Source organism: Octopus sinensis, linkage group LG1 (assembly GCF_006345805.1).
Source record: "Octopus sinensis linkage group LG1, ASM634580v1, whole genome shotgun sequence".
NCBI lineage: Eukaryota > Metazoa > Mollusca > Cephalopoda > Octopoda > Octopodidae > Octopus > Octopus sinensis.
This window is the reverse complement of record NC_042997.1, coordinates 140238863-140257690: the sequence shown is the minus strand read 5'-3', so window position 1 is coordinate 140257690 and position 18828 is coordinate 140238863. Positions and strand designations below refer to the sequence as shown.

The window sequence follows — 18828 nt, the reverse complement described above, 5'->3', positions numbered from 1 at the left end:
GCACGACCTACGAAGTTTAGGTCTCACCAAGGAAATGACTAGAGACCGAGACCTATGGAAGTATGCTGTGCGTGAGAAGACCCGGCAAGACTAGTCAGGCCATAACCCGTGGCCCCTACCTGGGACGTAGTCAGTCCACCTGTGCATACCTTCCTTCTTGTGATACTTGTGAAGACCTGTTGAGGCAAGTGAAAATCAAACAAAATCAAAATAGATGAACATCAATGGAATTTGTATCCTTGTGGTACCAGTGCCGGTGGCACACAAGAAAACCATCCGAACGTGGCCGTAGCCAGTACCGCACCGACTGGCCTCCATGCTGTGGGCACGTAACAATCACCATCCAATCGTGGCCGATCGTCAGCCTAATCTGGCTCCTGTGTCGGTGGCACATAAAAAAACACCATCCGAGCGTGGTCGTCTGCTAGCCTTGTCTGGCACCTGTGTCGGTGGCACATAAAAACACCATCCGAGCGTGGGCACCTGTGTCGGTGGCACATAAAAACACCATCCGAGCGTGGCCGTTCGCCAGCCTCGTCTGGCACCTGTGTCGGTGGCACATAAAAACACCATCCGAGCGTGGCCGTTCGCCAGCTTCGTCTGGCACCTGTGTCGGTGGCACATAAAAACACCATCCGAACGTGGCCGTTCGCCAGCCTCGTCTGGCACCTGTGTCAGTGGCACATAAAATCACCCACTACACTCTCGGAGTGGTTGGCGTTAGGAAGGGCATCCAGCTGTAGAAACACTGCCAGATCTGACTGGCTTGGTGCAGGCTTCGGGCTCCCCAGACCCCAGCTGAACCGTCCAACCCATGCTAGCATGGAAAGCGGACGTTAAATGATGATGATGATGATGATGATATATATATATATATGCACAGGCGTAGTTCAGGGTTTAGTCCCACTGCTTGGCACCTTGCGCAAGTGTCTTCTATTATAGCCTTGAGCTAACCAAAGCCTTGCGAATGGATTTGGTAGATGGAAACTGAAAGAAGCCCGTCGTATATGTGTGTGTCATTTTGTCTGTGTTTGTCCCCCACCACTGCTTGACATCTAGGTAACTTAGTGGTTCAGCAAGTCACTCACAGAATAAGTACTAGGCACACACACATACATTCACATACCTCCTTTTACAAACACGCACATATATTCACAGAGTTGAAATGCTGTTTGATTTATTTGTTTCAGCGTACAATTTTCATCATCCCACTACCAAGTATGACATCACCCCACCTTCCTTCCTTTCTCATTCATAAACACAAGAGTATTATTATAGTAGATTATCTCGGTAACCATGGGAGCTATGAAAACAAAAAAAAAGCCCAGCATCACCACCGGATCAGTATATACATCTGTGTAATTTTTCGCGCAATTCCACCCAGCCGTTTGACTGTGAATCTCAAGACAAGAAATAATCGCCTGTGTCCAAATTTATGTGTGTGTGTATATATATATATATATATATATATATACACACACACACACACACGAGTGTGTATGTATTGTAGTTGTCTCCCACTATCGCATGACAAGTGGTATTGATTTGCTTACGCACCCGTAACGGTTCGGCAACAGAAACCGACAGAACAAGTACCAGACTTTGAAAATAAGTTCTGGGAGTTGATTTTCCTAACTAAATTCTTTAAGGTAATGCCCAAGAGCAATAACATGGCGGCAGTCCAATAACTAAAACAAAAATAGGAAGATAAATAAATCAAAAATATAAAGTTTTTTGTTCGGAGTTTCCAAATTGCATTCAAACGTCTTTAGCGAAGATTTATCAATGACTAAAGACTAAATTTCTACTATTTTCCACGAAACGTTTATAAAGTAGATTATAGACATATGTCGTTTAAATTATAAACGAATTCTCGAATTATTAATTTAGCGATTTAGTTTTTCGTAGAAATTATTAGTTTTTATTAGGAACCTTCCGCAACATCTGTGAAGAATCATTTTGAACGAATTTAAAAAAAAAAAGAAAAAGAAAACATTAGGTAAGTGATTAATATTTTTAATATTGGAACACAATTTAAAAAATATTAATAATTAAAAAAAGAACCAATTTCTATAGTAGTTTGTAACTACAGTAATAAAAACAAATAATAAAATGTCCAATGCAATATTGTCCTTGGAATAGACGTTTAACTCTGTAGTTAAAGAACAAGACTAGGTTAGAGTATTAAACTACTGAAGCTTTAGACATGAAAAAAAGCCCGATCTGTCTTGTGTTCTTTAATAATAATTCAACAATTGTTTGTGGCCTGTAATCAAAACAAAAGCAGGCTTCTTCAACAGTTGAAGGACTTAAGTTTATCTATAAAACAAAAGAGATAGGCCATTTTTACTTTCCTCCGCTGCGTTTCTAAGTTACTGCTTTTGTTTTCTTTCTTAATCTGTGTTGTGAAAACTACGACACATTGCCTTGAATAGCGACTTTCACATCTTGTAGAATTAATTAACTTCACTTTTGGATCAGGAGCAGCTTTATAAATTATCGTTTACCAACGTCGAAATTTCAATTCAGTAATAATATTATATCTGAATTGCTTTTATCGTGAGTTATCTATATCTTTTTTTTGTTTTTTTTTTATGTTACCTATTATCTGGACATTTTATTGCTCGTTGTACCGTAATGATGAGAATAATCTTTTCTCTTATAGGCACAGAGCCTGAAATATTGGGGGTGTCTATAAGTCGATTACATCGACTCCAATGCTCAACTAGTACTTATTTTTTCGACCCCCCAAAAGGATGAAAATCAAGGTCGACATCGGCGGAATTGTACTTTAATAATAAAACTTGTTTACACATGTCTACTCAGCTCCGCATGTTTGTGTATCTGTTTACTCTGCTCTGTATATGTGTGTTTGTGTATGAGCATCGCGGTAGGAAATTGTACTGTGTTAATAATAAACACTACATCACCTATATTTGCCATCTAAATTCTGTAGTGTTACTTCATGAAAACAATGGACGTTTTTTTTTGTCGCAAGTCAACACTAATGGAGCTGATCTAAGATCAGAGGCATTCCAGCCGTAGCCATCCATCTTATGTCGGAGCATTGGATAATATAGCCCTTGGTATACTGTAACTCATGTTTTGTTTCAGACGATATGGTATAAGAGGAATAATTTGGGTCTATTAGCAAGTCGAGCGACCCCATAGAAGCCTCCTTTTAATTAATAGTCGCCGAGAGACGCAGACATTTTATTTGAATTTGAAGAGCAGAGGTGGATTGCAGATGTTTATAGGCATCGTATCTCTTATTTGATAAATATATAGGTATTATTTGATAAGCTCGCCTTATATATATTTGACACATGGGTGAGGGTCTCGGGGTATTTTCCTATTGTTTTCAACGTAAATTGAGATAAATTATGTATTTTGATTTTCTGATAACAGAAGTACACAAATAGTTCTTGGATCCTATTTAAAATACACTTTCCTTCATACATTTAATCAAAATAATCTTACTACCGTTAAAATATATATTCTTAAACAGAAATTAACTGTTCCTTTGTTGATAATGATATGTCATAATTAAGAAAAGTGCAAATAGTACTACTTAATACAGGTTGATTTAGGAACAATTGTTTTCAATTAAATTGCGTCGTTGTTTATTTCCTATTGTTGCTGCGTACATAATGCAGACTTTTGGGTAACGGGATAGATATTTTATTGATGTTAGTCAATAATCGAACAAACTATTTGACCAAAAGCTTTCCAGGCGTGACTATCTCGTATTTGTTCTGGCAATCGGCAGCCTTTCTTGCATATTACGGCCACAAAATTAAAAGAAAATTAAACTAATCTGAGTAACATCTACAATACAAACACGAACGCCATTAATTCTTCTGAAGAAAAACAAACAATACTTCAAAGATACATTTTTATTACTTTTTTTAAAGATTGTTATTGTATGAAATATATTTTTAACAAAGGTTACACCACCAGATTGATTTGGTACATATTGCAGCGAAATGATGAAATTCATTTATCGTTTCATTTATTTCCGGTAAAATATTTGGAATCTTTGTAATCAGAGCGTAAACGTTAGGTGGGGAACAAAGTGTTATAAAAATTTAATGTGATTTCAGGGATTTCCCAAAACTTTAAAAATAAATCACGAGTTATTTATCGAAGAACACGATACATTTCCGTAGAAAAAGTAAGAAAAATGCCCCCAAAAAATTGTGTAAAAAGAAAAGTAAATAAAATAAGAAGGCGGGCACAGCCCCCTCCTTGTTTTACATCGCACCAGGGAATAATGATATTTTCAAAAAAGTTTTTGAGATAACCCAAAACACTGTACCATGTCTGATAGCGAGGTTGAAATACTGGAACAGCCAAACACCCTCGCGAACGTGCGGCACCTCAGCTCTCGCAAATGTTTTAAATGGCATGTACTGAAACAGTAATTTTTCAACAAATTATCTTATTTTCACTATCTCATTCCGTTGCGATAGAGGTGCTTAGTGTATACTAGTGTTGGTCCCCGTAACTTACCGGTCTGGCAAAAAAGACCGATTGCATGTGTGCCAACTGTCACGCTACATGGCAGTGAAACATGTGCCGTGACTGCTGAAGACATTCATAGGCTCGAAGGAAATGAAGCTAGTATGATCCGCTGGATGTGTTGTAATGTCAGTCTGAACACACGACAGAGTGTAAGCACCCTGAGAGAAATGTTGGACATAAGAAACATCAGATGTGGTGTGCAAGAGAGACGACTGTGCTGGTACGGTCATGTGCTATGTATGGATGAGGAGAGCTGTGTGAAGTGTCACTCCCTAACAGTGGGAGGAACCCATGGAAAAGAGAAACCCAGGAAAGCATGGGATGAAGTGGTGAAGCATGACCATCGCACGTTGGGCCTCAGAGGCAATTACAAATGACCGAGACCTCTGGAGATATGCTGTGATTGAGAAGACCCAGCAAGGAAAGTGTGATCACAGCCATAGCCTACACCAGCGTCGCATAATCAGCCCATTTAAAAAGTACCTTTGAATTGTCGGGTGACATGCTGTGCTTGAGGAGACCTATTGAGTCAAGTCAATCAAAATCAAATGGAAATTGTAGTTGTGGCCATTACCAGTGCTGGTAGCATGCAGTAAGCACCATTCATACGTGGGTCACTGCCAGATCCACCTGACTGGCTCCCCATGCCAGTGACATGTAAAAACCACCATCCAAACGTGGTCTAATAGTTGAAACAATATATAAATATATGCTTGTGTGTGTGTATAAATGACTTGCTCAAAATAATAAAAGTTATATTTGTTGATAATACTAGCTTACTGTTTATTATAAGGGTCGTAACCACTGGAATGCAACTTTCTTTATATTAAATATGTGTGTCGTCCAAGAATCCATAATTCAGAAAAATATGCACCCATATATTTCTCAGTAGAATGGATATATCAATGAAAGTATACAGTATTATAGATTTCAGCCAATCTTACCAATCAGTTTCACACTGGTATCGGATAATCAGATATTAAAGAGCAGAGTGTTAACTAACACCATATTCTCTTCAGAGGTGGCAGGTATGGAAAAAATATGGTAACTGCTCTCTGTTACTGGAGGTGAAAAAATGTTGCATCGGACTTGTGGTCATTGTGAAGAAAGATGAAACACAGTAGCAGGAGGCTAATAGGCAAGGGGTTTATCAAGGGTTATATTTCTTGGCTTCTAAAGAATCTGAAGTGACTGTAAAGCAGCAAGAGTCCAGTGGGTGAAAATATATGCAGTGGGATGAGAGGGGTTGGTATATATATATGTTGGGAGGGTTTTTTTTTGCAGGAGTTGGTGTCCAAACTTTTAAGCCTGTGTTTGGTTGCACATGTATGTCTGTATATTGATGTATGTTTTGGTTAAAGACTTTGCTGGATTTTCAGAGTGTGATGTTGGAAGAGCCAGAGGTTGAGAACCTAGTGATTATAATCATGGTGGGACCTGTACATAAAATAATATATATATCTTCTCATGTGGGTATGGGCTGAAAATTTTGTTCCTGCAGTTTAGGTAAATCTGCTGATGCTCTGAGAATTGTACATCAAGTGGAAAATCTTAGAGGAATGCAAGCCTTATTTTAATCACAGCAGAAAATGTAGGTTATGTTTAGCTGAGAAAAGGATCCTATTAAAATGTTTGTAAATTGTTTTTGCAGTTGACTAGAGTAGTTTCATTTTCTTTATTACTTCTGCCTTAGTGAAGGTGGAGGTATTGTTTTCAGTCGTGTTTGTTTGTTTGCTTGGACAAGATATCTCAAGAACCACTGGATGGATTTAGATGAAACTTTCGGAGATATTTGGCCTTGTAGCTGGCACAAACTGATTAGATCTTGAGATCAGTCTGGTATTGAACAAGGATTCTGCATTATTTTTCCATTTTTTTTTTTTTTTACTTAATTTTTGAGAGCGGTCAGGTTAATTTTTAGTATTCTCATTTGTGAGAGCAGTCAAGTTTATTTCAGATATTCTTATTTTAAAAATCATCTCCGGCTAATCATTGAGAGGACATTGGTGTTACCTTGGCGGTGGTTTGCTCTCTCTGAGTACTCTTGTTTATAAATTCTTTGATTGTTTTCACTATTTTCTCATGACTTTGAAACCCAACTCCAATATCATGACAGTTTCAGATCAGAAGTTCTTGGTAAAAATGTTCAATCCATATTAGAAAATGTCTTTCAAGTTTGGTCTCTTCATTTTGAGAAAGATAATCCACTTGATCAAATCTGTTCAAAAGTTGTTTGCTTATAGAATTCTTTAAATGAAATAGAAGAGTCTTGCCTTTTTAATCTATTTCTTTTGATACCTTGTAAAAGAAAAACAAAAAGTTAACCACATGGTAGGTTCCTAACAACCACATCCAACCAAATGAGGACATTGGCTCAACTTGCTAACAATAGTGCCAAATCTCTCTTATACCATACCTTACCATTGTAACTAAAAGCATATTTAAAAAATGTATCCTAGGATAGATTATGATGGAAAGAAAGAACTGGATTGTCATGGTTGGAGTGTTTTTGCTTGTAGTTTTAGTTTCAGATTTGACTTCTTTAAGGTTTTTCTTTCTCCCCTTTTATTGATTCTTCTATTAAATCTATTGGATATACCCCATTATTGCTCCTAAAATGGTTCATTCTACCTTGGTTGGCCAACTTACAGCAGTTACTACAATTGTAATTTCTCATTACATGTTAAATATCCCTTAATTAACTTATGTTTGGAAAACAACACAGCTGAAAAATGAGTACAAACCATTAAAAAAAATTTTTTATACAGCCTCCCCACTCTCTCCAGCTGTCACATACTGGATTTCCCACTAAGTCGAAAGTGGAAGAACTGAAGGAGTTTCTATGTCTGCTCACAACTACATGCATACATAAAACAACTAGCAAAAGTGTGGCACATCCTATCAGGTCAAACTCGCCTGTAAGTGATGGCTATGATTATATCCTATCACAAAATACATTTGTCTGTGTGTATAGGATATACTGGCCTTGTGTCAGAAACAATTATTGTTATTATTCATACTTTATTTATAGATGCCTTAATCACCTGCTTTAGTAAACTTTCTTTTCATTATCTATCATTGATTTCACTATTAATATATTTATCTTAACAGTATGCTTTATGCATACATTACTAGTTGACCCCTGGTTAATAATCTTACTACTCTTGAGAACTTTACCCTGTGCCATTATGCATTGCTCACTGTCACATTTCCAGCCAATTGCTCATCTAATTTATTCTCATATTTTATTAGGCTTACTCTTTTTTTCAGGTATTTTTTTACTCTGTTCTCATCTTTCCCTCCTCTAGTTTTAGACACTGCCATATTCTTACTTTTTCATAAGTGCAGGCATGGCTGTGTGGTTAAGAAGCTTGCTTTGCAACCACATGTTTTTGGGTTCAGTCCCACTGCACAGTACTGTGGGCAAGTGTCTTCTACTATAACTCTGGACCAACCAATGCTTTGTGAGTGAAATTAGTAAACAAACTGTGGAATCCCATCATATGTATGTATATATATATATATATATTATATATATATATATATATATATATATATATATATATATATTATATGGTAAATCTATGTATGTGTGTGTCTTTGTATCAGTTTGGAGGGAAATTTTCAACATTCTTTTATATTTTCAATCCCAATATATGTTGTTCTCATTTTCACTATGACTTGCTTAAAAGAAATGTGATTGGTTTCCTTTATACCATATTGGATCTGGACCTTTCTAAGGTATTGGTTTCAAATTTTGGCACAAGGCCAGCAATTTTGGGAGTGGGATAAGTTATTTATATCAACCCTAATGCTGAACTGGTATTAATTTTATTAACCCTGAAAGAATGAAAGGTAAAGTCTGCCTCAACAAAATTTGAACTCAAAACGTTGCAACACACAAAATGCCACTAAGCATTTTGCCCAAAATGCTAATGATTTTGCCAGCTTGCTGACTTAGGTTTCAAATTTTGGCACAAGGCCAGCAATTTTGAGGCAGGGGTCAAGTCAACCACATTGACTTCAGTTTTCAAGTAGTACTTATTTTATCGATCCTGAAAAGATGAAAGGCAAAGTTGACCCTTGTAGCATTTGAACTCAGAAGGTAAAATTGGATGAAATGTCACTAAGCATTTTTCCTGATACAGTAATGATTTTGCCAGCTCACTGCCTTGGACCTTTCTAAGATGTTATCAAGAAAAGATGTGATGTGTGCAAGGCAGAGAAGAGGAAATTCCTCAAAACATTCATAACCAAACCCTCTTTTAAACACAAGATCAGAGGTATTCAGGAAATTCAGGCATTTTAAGAAGTACCTATCATGCAACTTCAAAACATTATCATCACCTATTTAGAACCTGATGTATGCACAGGCATTTGACGTTGTTTACCTTTAAACTTTCTTTATTCCTTCCACTTCCGTCCTCATCTTTTACCACTTTATGTTTTCCTTCCTACCTTCATCTTCCTGTACCCTTCCCCACCTTGGCTCCCTTTTCCTTGATTAAAGCTAATTTCCCAAACAAATCCATGGTTTTCCAGTGGCTTCGATATTATTGCCGGGACCTGTATTGAGGTGTGGGAAGGGTAATAAGATATAGTTTAGGGGTGAGTAGATGTATCCTTATAGTACTCTTTTTTGAGAAATAGCAGATTCTGTTTATTATACATATTAACCTTACAGATAATTTATAGACACATGAGTCCCATAGATGCATTGGAGTTCTACCAAAACTTCATCTCACTGCAGTGTATTTTGGATAACTTAAGCCTATCCAGTCCAAGATAAATGAATGATATGTCTATATACTAGCTGGAAAGGAATTTGATCTTTGAATATTAAACAAAATTGACATGTACTTTGAGGATGTTCAGCATCTAGAACAAATCGTCTTGAGCAACTTTATTGCTTAAATCTAGCACAATTTCAAGATAACATGCTTTATAAATATTCTAACCTATCTTAATTAAACAGGTATGTGACCATAGAAACTTATCTTCTAGAAATAGCATTTAACTAGCCCACTTAGATTGCTGGTGTATCGTTAGTCATAGCACATTGTTGGCAGTAATTAGTAACACTTGATTTCAGACAATCAATACTTTTATTTATCTATAATATTCTGATTGTAATGTCGTTGGTCTAATTATAGTACAAGACACAGATCTTCATCCATAATTTTATCATGTCTCAATTTGTATGACATGTAATGTGTGTGTGTGTGTGTGTGCATGTGTGTCTGTGTGTGTGTATACACACATACATAAACACACATTCACACAAAGATACACATAAATACAGACCTACACATACTCAAATATTCCATTCTTTTACAGTTAAAGTACCTGCAAGTAATCCATCCAACAGCTGAAAATGGAGAATGAAAGCTTCAGCACAATTCTCTCCCACATCTATCAAGATCTGGTTGAAAACTTTGACCTTACTAACCGCTTGGAGAAGCTAAAAACATTTGCAGCCAACCATCCTTTCATCACAATGTTTGGAATTTTTACTATTGTATTATGCAGTGTGCCTGTTGCCTGTTTCTTTGCCTTTACACTTTTCAGTATTTTCCTTACATTTGGTGGGTTTATGTTTCTTGAAGGTAAGTATCTTTAACATTCCTTCATTTTTATTCAAATCATGTAATATCTTTTTTTTAGAAAGCAATGTCTAGATTGATGCATGTTTAGCAACTGTGATGCTTGCTTTTGTACAATGAATTACTCTAATTAGGTAAGCCTTTAGACCAGTGATTCTGAAATGGTACATCATGGCACACTGATGGATCACAACAGATACCTAGGTGTACCAAAGATTTTTCTCAAATATGGTTTAAAGCTTTGCTAAATCCATTGTAATGTGATTCATAATTTTGTTATGTATTAGTATGAGTGATTAAATAACACAATTGTTTTGTGTATATTCTAAATATTTCATGTTAAAATCTAATTTTTTATTTTTCATTTTTTTAATGCTCAAAGTGCACCAATAATTTTATTTGATCTTCTGTCTGCCATGAAATTACAAAAGATTGAGAATCACTGCTCTAGGCTGAAGACTTGTGAATTTGTATATCTGCTGGCACAGTGTTGTATTATATTGTGTTGAGGGCAAGGCTCTGAATTTCATCACCCCATACTTGCCTTGTGGCTGAACAGATGATAAAAGAGAAAGAATGACAGTGAAATGAGACCCCAAGCTAACAGGAAAATATCAAATGGCTTTATCATACACAATACTGCAATTGAATCCTTTTACATTAAAATGAATGAATGACTCATAAAGAAATATTTCAAACATCATTCAGTGAAATGATAAAAATTTGCTGTTGTACAAATATGTTCAACTGCAATGTAAACCTGATATTGTATCAATAATGAGGAAAACTATTCTATTTCCACATGTAGCCTTTGGAAGGCAGAATGAGTTCAGTTACAAGTATTTGAATGAGGTTTGAGGATAGATTAATACTTTAGCAGTTGATGAGACTTTGTTACTTCTATACTTACCTCCTACCTGTCTCAAAGGCTTTACAGTAAAATTCTCATAGTGCTGCTCTTCCTCCTCTAATAAAAAAAAAAAGAAATATCTTCTGTAAGGATATGAGTCATAAAAATAATATTAATGTTATAGTTACATTTTGTTGCATGATGTTTCAGAATTATTTGCTTTTCCAAACTGTAACTTATTGAATCTTTAGTTGCCTCCAGGTGATGTGCTATTATGACTAGTATGTACTATATACCTAAATCATTCTCACTGAGTAGTTATTAGTTTTGTCTTATAAACAATATGAAGATAGCCAGTGATTTAACTATTCCTGAGACAGTCAATCAAAAGAGGTTTTGAAGAAAAGTGTAATATATATTTTATATTAATGAAACCTCATCCCAGAAATAGGGGATATAACAGAAATTATATCCAACAGTTAATAAGTTGATAAAGACTACGTATATAAATACACTAGTTTGTGCCTTTAAGTTGTCATAGATAATGAGCCTTATTTTTTTTCTGTTGTTTCACCACTTTATTTTGGCACTGTCTAAGAATAATTTCTCCTCTGTTTTAACTTAGGATTTAACTGCACTGAATTAATTTGACTTTCTCCTAACTCTACTCCCTTCTACACTATGACTCACAGGCTCTGAATACAGCATTTCTTCTCTGGAACGATATTTAATGGAACAGTTCCAATTGCTGACCAGATGTCCTCAAGCCATGTCAAGTGACAATCCTGAACAAAACATCAGCACAGGATTCAATGAATCACAAGCAGGTATTGCATGTGATTGTGCACAGATGATATCATCTGATTTTGTTCAAGTAACTTTTTTCAGATAGTATTGAAATTATTCAGATTGATAAGTATAATGGTTGCAGACAGAATATTATGTAAAAACATCATTTTCTCTGTTTGTTGTATAGGCAGCAGTATCTTATTAGATATAGCTGCCAGATTACATACTAAATTTAGTCCTTTGAAATCATATCTTTTAAATAATTCAGAAGTATATTATGGCTTTTAGCATTTATCACATAGGTTCAGATACAGTTCTAGAAATTTCTAATATAGTTTACATTTCCAAACATGTAAATGTAATGAACTTTCACCCTCTTACACACAATATACTGTTAATCTTTTAGTTAATTTTGTGCTCAAAGGAATCTAGTTTTAGGTTTCATAAACATTCCTGCTTGTGTATTTTATTTATTGAAATTAAAATTTAATTTTTATATTTTAAAATCAAAAGTTATGATAGAAAATTATCCCAATTTTGCTAAATCTGAAAAAGGCATGGTACATGGGATCATTGAATGTAGACTGCTAGGTTATCTTAGATATGCTGCTTTTAAATCTTATGTTATGAAATCTGTATTGATGCTAATTGTTCAAGCTAACTATAATCATTACTAAAGAGAGTTTCTGTTTTAAATTCTTGTAAATTGTGAACTGAAGTATAAAAGTGAAATATTGTGATTATGTTGCATGATCAATGAAAGTAAGCAAAATAAACATTTGTTTTAAGATTTGAAATTAGATTTCTACTTACTAGGGGTGTTACTTCTGAATAGATAAGATATCATACCATACCATCTGTTTGTTCGTTTCCACTGAAGATATTGTGGTAGATATCTGTGTGAGATAATTACTTCAATATGATTCAGTTCATATAGCAGGCAGGAATATGTACCATGTTTTACAGGAACTTTACCTATTTATCCACTGCTATTTTATTGAGAGGCAAATTCTTCTCTTATCCACTTAACATTACTGAATCCAGAGCTAAGCACTTACTTTACAAATCTTGGTGGCTCTTGGAGATATTTATCACATTACTTTTTGAGATAGAGAATAGCTACTAAACAATGGTTTGAAATTGTTCTACTTTGTTACATAAATACTTTGGCTTCACTGATTACAGTTTTATTTTATTTCCTATTAATTTTCAGGTACTGTCCTAACATTCGCAACTATCATCTTAGGAGGAGTACTCATTCTTATGGGTGTATTATCAATTGTCTTCAGTCTCTCAGTGGCAGTTGGTTTATTTGTCTTTCATAAAAGTATTGATGTCTTCAATCGTTTTCATCAGCAGTTCCAGCATGCTCACAACTACCATCAACAGCAACAACGTACTGCTTCATCAGCTCCACCACAATCTCCGCCATCAGACCCACCATCTCCTCCATCAGCTCCATCATCTCAGCCAGACAATTCCACTTCAGATAACAATCCTGTTATCACAAGCTCACCAACAAATACAATCTATCCATCGCTGGCTTCACAGCTAGCAACATCGGGTACAACATCATCAGTACCTGTTGAAAATCTGACATCCACTTCTCCGACCCGAAATACTGTATTAACTTCAACTCCAGTTGGGCTGTCAGCAAATAACCAGGCAAATAATGTGGAGAACATTATAGAATCAAATCAGTCACAATCAGTGTCAAATACTGAACTGGACCATGAAATGTTAGCCAGGCATGATACACCCAATGAAAGCCAAATCTCAAGTGAGTAAAAACTGTAGTTTATTATTATCATCATTATCATCATCCATCATCATCATCAACCAACAACATGATGGTGAGCTGGCAACAACAACAACAACAGCAACATGGTGGCAAGCTGGCAGAATTAGTATGCTGAACAAAATGCTTTGTAACATTTTGTCTGTCTCTACATTCTGAGTTCAAATTCCACCAAGGTCAACTTTACCTTTCATTTTTTTCAGGGTCGATAAAATAAGTACCGGTTCAGCACTGGGGTCAATGTAATTAGTTTACTCCCTCCCCTACAACCCCCCCACCCACAAAAAAAACTGCTGGCCTTGTGCTCTAAAAGAACATGAGGAAATGACAGGAGCAAAAATTAACCAAAAAAAAGTCAGTGGGCCTGCCACTTGGAACTTGAAGAAGTTCCAATAATGTTGTGGCACGCTGGACAGAAGGACCTGTTAAATTGCTTGGAGTCTGATTTAGTCCAGATCACCTAGTGGAGAAGAACTGGGATAAGGTGATGAACAGGGTAGCCAATCTCATCCAGAAATGGGCCGAGAGAAAACCATCTCTGAAAGGTTGAGCAGAGGTGGCAAATGCATATATCACCTCTGTTATATATTACCACTTGATCATTGTGCCTTGCCTCAGTTTACATCTGACTAAATTGGAGTGCATACTCTTCTGCTTTCTGTTGAAGGGACACATTCCAGTGGTCAGGTACTCCATTTGTTGTCAACCCCACTGAATGGAAGATTGGGCATGCCATGGCTGATGATGCACAGACATATGCTGAGGCTATGACATCTCCAGTGCTTCCTTCATGGTGATTGTGTTCCCTGTTTGTCAGACTCACCTTTTCACAACTTGTCTCTTTTACTGAGTCACAACCTGATGCATGGTTCCTGGCACCTAGTTCGGCAAGGCAGTCGGAAGTTCCACAAAGTACTTAGTGGCATTTTATCCACTGAAGCATATACATATGCTGTGTATACTTTCCCTTGAAGTCATTGGCTGTCATGTCCATGTAGTGTGTTGTAATGCTACCAGATGATGTGAAGGTGGCTCTATAGACCAAAGACCTTATGATGCAGGATCCTTCCAGCAGGAAGTTGGTAGGATTCTGGAGTTACAGGTTGGGATGTACATTGGCAGCTTAGGTGTGTTTGTATCTATTGTAGCATGCAATGTTAGAAGTGGTGTTGTCTAAGCAGAAGTAACTAACCTCAATATTGTAGGAGATGAAAAGTTTATAATTCTTTTGGATTCTAGGAAAGGGTTTCTTGATTAGCATCAGGAAGCTCCTAGCTATGCTGGTTGAAACTTCTAGGTTAAATGGAGGATTAGACCAGATTAATTTTCTCTTCGTGACTCTCTTCAAGTTCAGATGGTGGTAGTGGTGGTGGGTATACTCCAGATTATCATATATATATATATATATATATATATATATATATATATACAGAAATAAGTTATTCTCAAACGCATGATAATGCTAGTACAATAACATGAACAGGATAAACTATCCATATATTCCCCCTGTGTACAACAGTATCGGTAAATAAATTCAATAAGTAAATCTATAACCAACTCCTAAATATGTAACTAAACAGCAACCAAACCTTTAAGTCATACATTTTATTCCTTACAGTCTTCTATAGTATAATATAAAAGTAAAAGCTTAATAACCACATTCAATCTAAATATAGGCAAGATTAAACTACAACAAAGAAACACATAAATCTATGTGCATCTGTGTCAGTATTATTGATAAACCTACAATAACCAAATTATATACTAAATAGCAACCAATCTTTAAATCCATACAAATAATAATCCTACCATTCTTCCATAGTTACTACTATAATAAAAAAAATGAAAGCTTTATTTCAATTCTCTCCAAAACAAAATATGATTGAATTTAATTTAATGAATAATATAATAATTATGAGTGAAATACATTATTTCATAATTCAAAAGTTGATAATAAAAACACTACATACATATTAATATATATTACCCTAACAAGCTTTAATGTAAACTTACCAGTAACTAATAGAAACATCATCATCATCATTTAACGTCCGCTTTCCATGCTAGCATGGGTTGGACGGTTCAACTGGGGTCTGGGGAGCCCGAGGGCTGCACCAGACCAGTCAGATCTGGCAGTGTTTCTACAGCTGGATGCCCTTCCTAACGCCAACCACTCCGAGAGTGTAGTGGGTGATTTTATGTGCCACCGACACAGGTGCCAGACGAGGCTGGCGAACGGCCACGCTCGGATGGTGTTTTTTGTATGTGCCACCGAAACAGGTGCCAGACGAGGCTGGCAGACGGCCACGCTCGGATGGTGTTTTTATGTGCCACCGACACAGGTGCCAGATGAGGCTGGCGAACGGCGATGATCGGATGCATTAAATTTATTAAATAAGAACTGATAAATGTATACTTGTAAATTAACTATTATTATAAAATGTTGCTACAATTAAAGCTAAATTAAAACTGTTTAAAAGATAATAAGTATTAATACTTACATGTTTTTTCAAGCCACATAGTTCCATCACCTCTAGAATTTAAAAGACTACCTTATGATGTAGTATGTAATTACTTCTTCCTCAATTGTCTCAAACAATGTTGGTGATGTAGTAAGCAAATAACTTAAATCGTAAAAATTCCAAATCTTTACAAATATTTGATAAGTTGAAGACTAGATATTACCCCATATTTATTTCAAATTTCAAGTCTCCCACCTTAACAGTGATTAAAAGTTTTAACCAATTTACCATATTTATACCCTTCTTTTACTAAATATCTTAACAGTTTATTTATTCTTTCCAAAAATTTATTAGCGTTATTAATAATAATACTATATCTGACAATTTACCCTGCAAAAACACCATAACCAATAAAAGAAGGAATTCTTCTACTGAACTATGGCATTGAATCCACTTGGAAACCAAAATCTATGTATATATGTATTAGGCAGACTTCAGTGCAATTTTTGACATACAAATTTCATTCTCAGGTTTTATCCAAGGTACCACAATGTAGCCATACAGCCATATCTGCAAGTAGTTTATTTGATAAATGATATAAAAATAATTTCTAAATGTAAATTATGAGTTGTTTTTTTTATTGTTTTAAAAAAAAATTCTGTTTTCCAGGTACAAACGAAAATGTTGAACTTTTAGGAGGACTTGCTGATGCTGTATCAATGACACCCAGAAGTTTTGTAGACAACTCTAATCTCCGCCATCGGTCTTCAGGTGTGCCGGTCAGTACTAGTAATCAACAGCCCACAGCATCCATGCCAGAAGTGTCACATGATGTAATGACATCATCTCTAGATTCCTCAGCAAACTTGATTTCTGACAGCAACACTGTGGCTGTAAACGCACATGACATTTCAGATGGCCTGAACTGGGATACATCATCCTCTTCGTCCTCTTCTCTTAACCCTGGTGACCAGTGGGAGGTTCTACCCAGTCATGCAGAAAGAACACAAGATTCAAGTGCTTTTAGCAATCCTGAAAACATCCATTAGAATTTGATTTGCTTCATTGTATCCATATAGCTGGATCCATTGTAGATATGAAAAATTTACACTTAAGGGTTTTTTTTTTCTTTTTTCAAATGAAGAAAATATTTTCTCTTGACTGTCTCTAATTCTGTGTGTGAGAGTGGTGGGAGGGAGCTTTTAGTAAATATAATGGCTGTGTACATTAATATCTCCATGTATTGAAATCTGAATGGGCCAATAATTTGGTGCAAATGCAACTATACACTTTTATGCATTTAACTTTGAAAAGGGGATGAAAATTGCCTTTATTTAATGTATATATTTATTTGGAGAATGCATTTTGTTGGTGCATGTGAGGGTGTAAGCACAAGACCTCATGACTTTCCTCTAAAATACACAAGTCTAAGGATTATTTTGGAGATGTTTCAAGTTCCAAAACAATATATTACAATTATTAATTTTAATTATATTTTCTCAAAAGTAAAACTGCTTTTTTTTTTAATCATTTGAGTATTTAATTTGAAATTAATTTTACCAGAAATAGTTACTAATTGTCTTGATGTAGTTATTTCAACACATTTCTTTTTCTTCATCTGACTTTCCAAGTTTATTTATTTAAATTCTATAATTATATTTCATTTCCTATGAACCCTACAGACATATATACTTCCCTATCTACACATGCATAAATGTATACATATACACATTAAATGGTTTGTAGATACTATATTAAATACAACATTACATACCTGTGAAATTGCACATTTCATCAAATTTCCTTTTTCTGTTTCAATGCATGGATTTCTGAATTTATAAATCTTCATGACATTGTTTCATTTATCAAAGATTTTGATTATGTTAGATGTCATTCTGTTGTTAAGATTGTTTAAAACATAACACACAACCATAAGCACACTGTAACAAGCAAAATATTATATTTGTATTTTATGGATTCAAATTCATTGAATTGAAATTCACTATACTATATTGTTGCAAGTTTGTTACTGTGCTCTGGTCTGTTATTTTTCGTTTTTGTTGTAGTTTTTTCATTTTTTTTTTATGTTAGGGCAACAATTTAAGTACCTAACAGTTCTCATTCTAGTCAAAAATACTTAGTAAATATTTTTAAACAACATGTCACAGATTAAGATATCAAAGCTTCAAATTATCTGACGGATACAATCTAGTTTTGATTTGCAGGTGGAACTGCTTTGGGAAAGTATGTGCTTTCCATTACATCTTACATTCCACGTTCAAGTGAAATCCGAGTTCACTGAGAAATTCAATGTAGACTTCCTTTTCACTCTCTTACACATGCAAATATAAAACCAGTCTCTGTCTGTCTAGTTAAATGCCCTTCTTAACATCAACTACTTTACAGGGTGTACTATGTGCATTTTACGCTGGTACTTGTATCACATAAAATGCATTAAGAAAGGTATCCAGCTGTAGAATGCATGCCGAAGCCTTGGACAATTTTCTGGTTTGCCAGCTCCAGTCAAACCATCCAATCCATGCCAGCAGGGAAAACATGTGTTAAATGCTGTAGATGATGGCAGTGATGATGATGGATGGATTGCTTGATAGTCCCTCTGTTTTAAGAACCTTGTTTTTTTTTTCTTCAGTTAAAGTGCAAAAATTTAGAAACTTACAATCCAATTTTTGTTTGTAGCTAGTTAGAGATATCCTGACAAGAAAACTTCTTCATTAGTAAAATATTTAGTCGTAACTAAAATGAAGAACAACAAAACAAAACGATTTTAGTAGATATTTGAAC

General features: G+C 35.4%; 1 protein-coding gene across 3 annotated transcripts; it reads left to right on the top strand.

Annotated features, from left to right (window-relative positions):
- Positions 1-2188: 2188 nt before the first annotated feature.
- On the top strand, positions 2189-17549 carry LOC115211616 (cell wall protein RBR3). Of its 3 annotated transcripts, none has more exons than XM_036505348.1 (5): positions 2189-2559; positions 9862-10130; positions 11670-11804; positions 12980-13542; positions 16692-17549. In XM_036505348.1, the coding sequence occupies exons 2-5, from the start codon at positions 9899-9901 to the stop codon at positions 17073-17075; spliced, it is 1314 nt and encodes a 437-aa protein (XP_036361241.1). In that variant the 5' UTR covers positions 2189-2559; positions 9862-9898; the 3' UTR covers positions 17076-17549. The 3 variants fall into 3 exon arrangements, with proteins under 3 accessions (XP_036361241.1, XP_029636089.1, XP_029636106.1); XM_029780229.2 differs by having other exon boundaries at positions 2192-2559; positions 12980-13546; positions 16696-17345; XM_029780246.2 differs by lacking the exon at positions 11670-11804 and having other exon boundaries at positions 2194-2559; positions 12980-13546; positions 16696-17345.
- Positions 17550-18828: the final 1279 nt, after the last annotated feature.

Coding starts and splice junctions, on each gene's coding strand:
- LOC115211616 (XM_036505348.1), top strand. CDS start 9,899: ATGGAGAATGAAAGCTTCAGCACAATTCTCTCCCACATCTATCAAGAT. Junction 10,131..11,669: donor TGGGTTTATGTTTCTTGAAG/GTAAGTATCTTT, acceptor TATGACTCACAG/GCTCTGAATACAGCATTTCT. Junction 11,805..12,979: donor ATTCAATGAATCACAAGCAG/GTATTGCATGTG, acceptor ATTAATTTTCAG/GTACTGTCCTAACATTCGCA.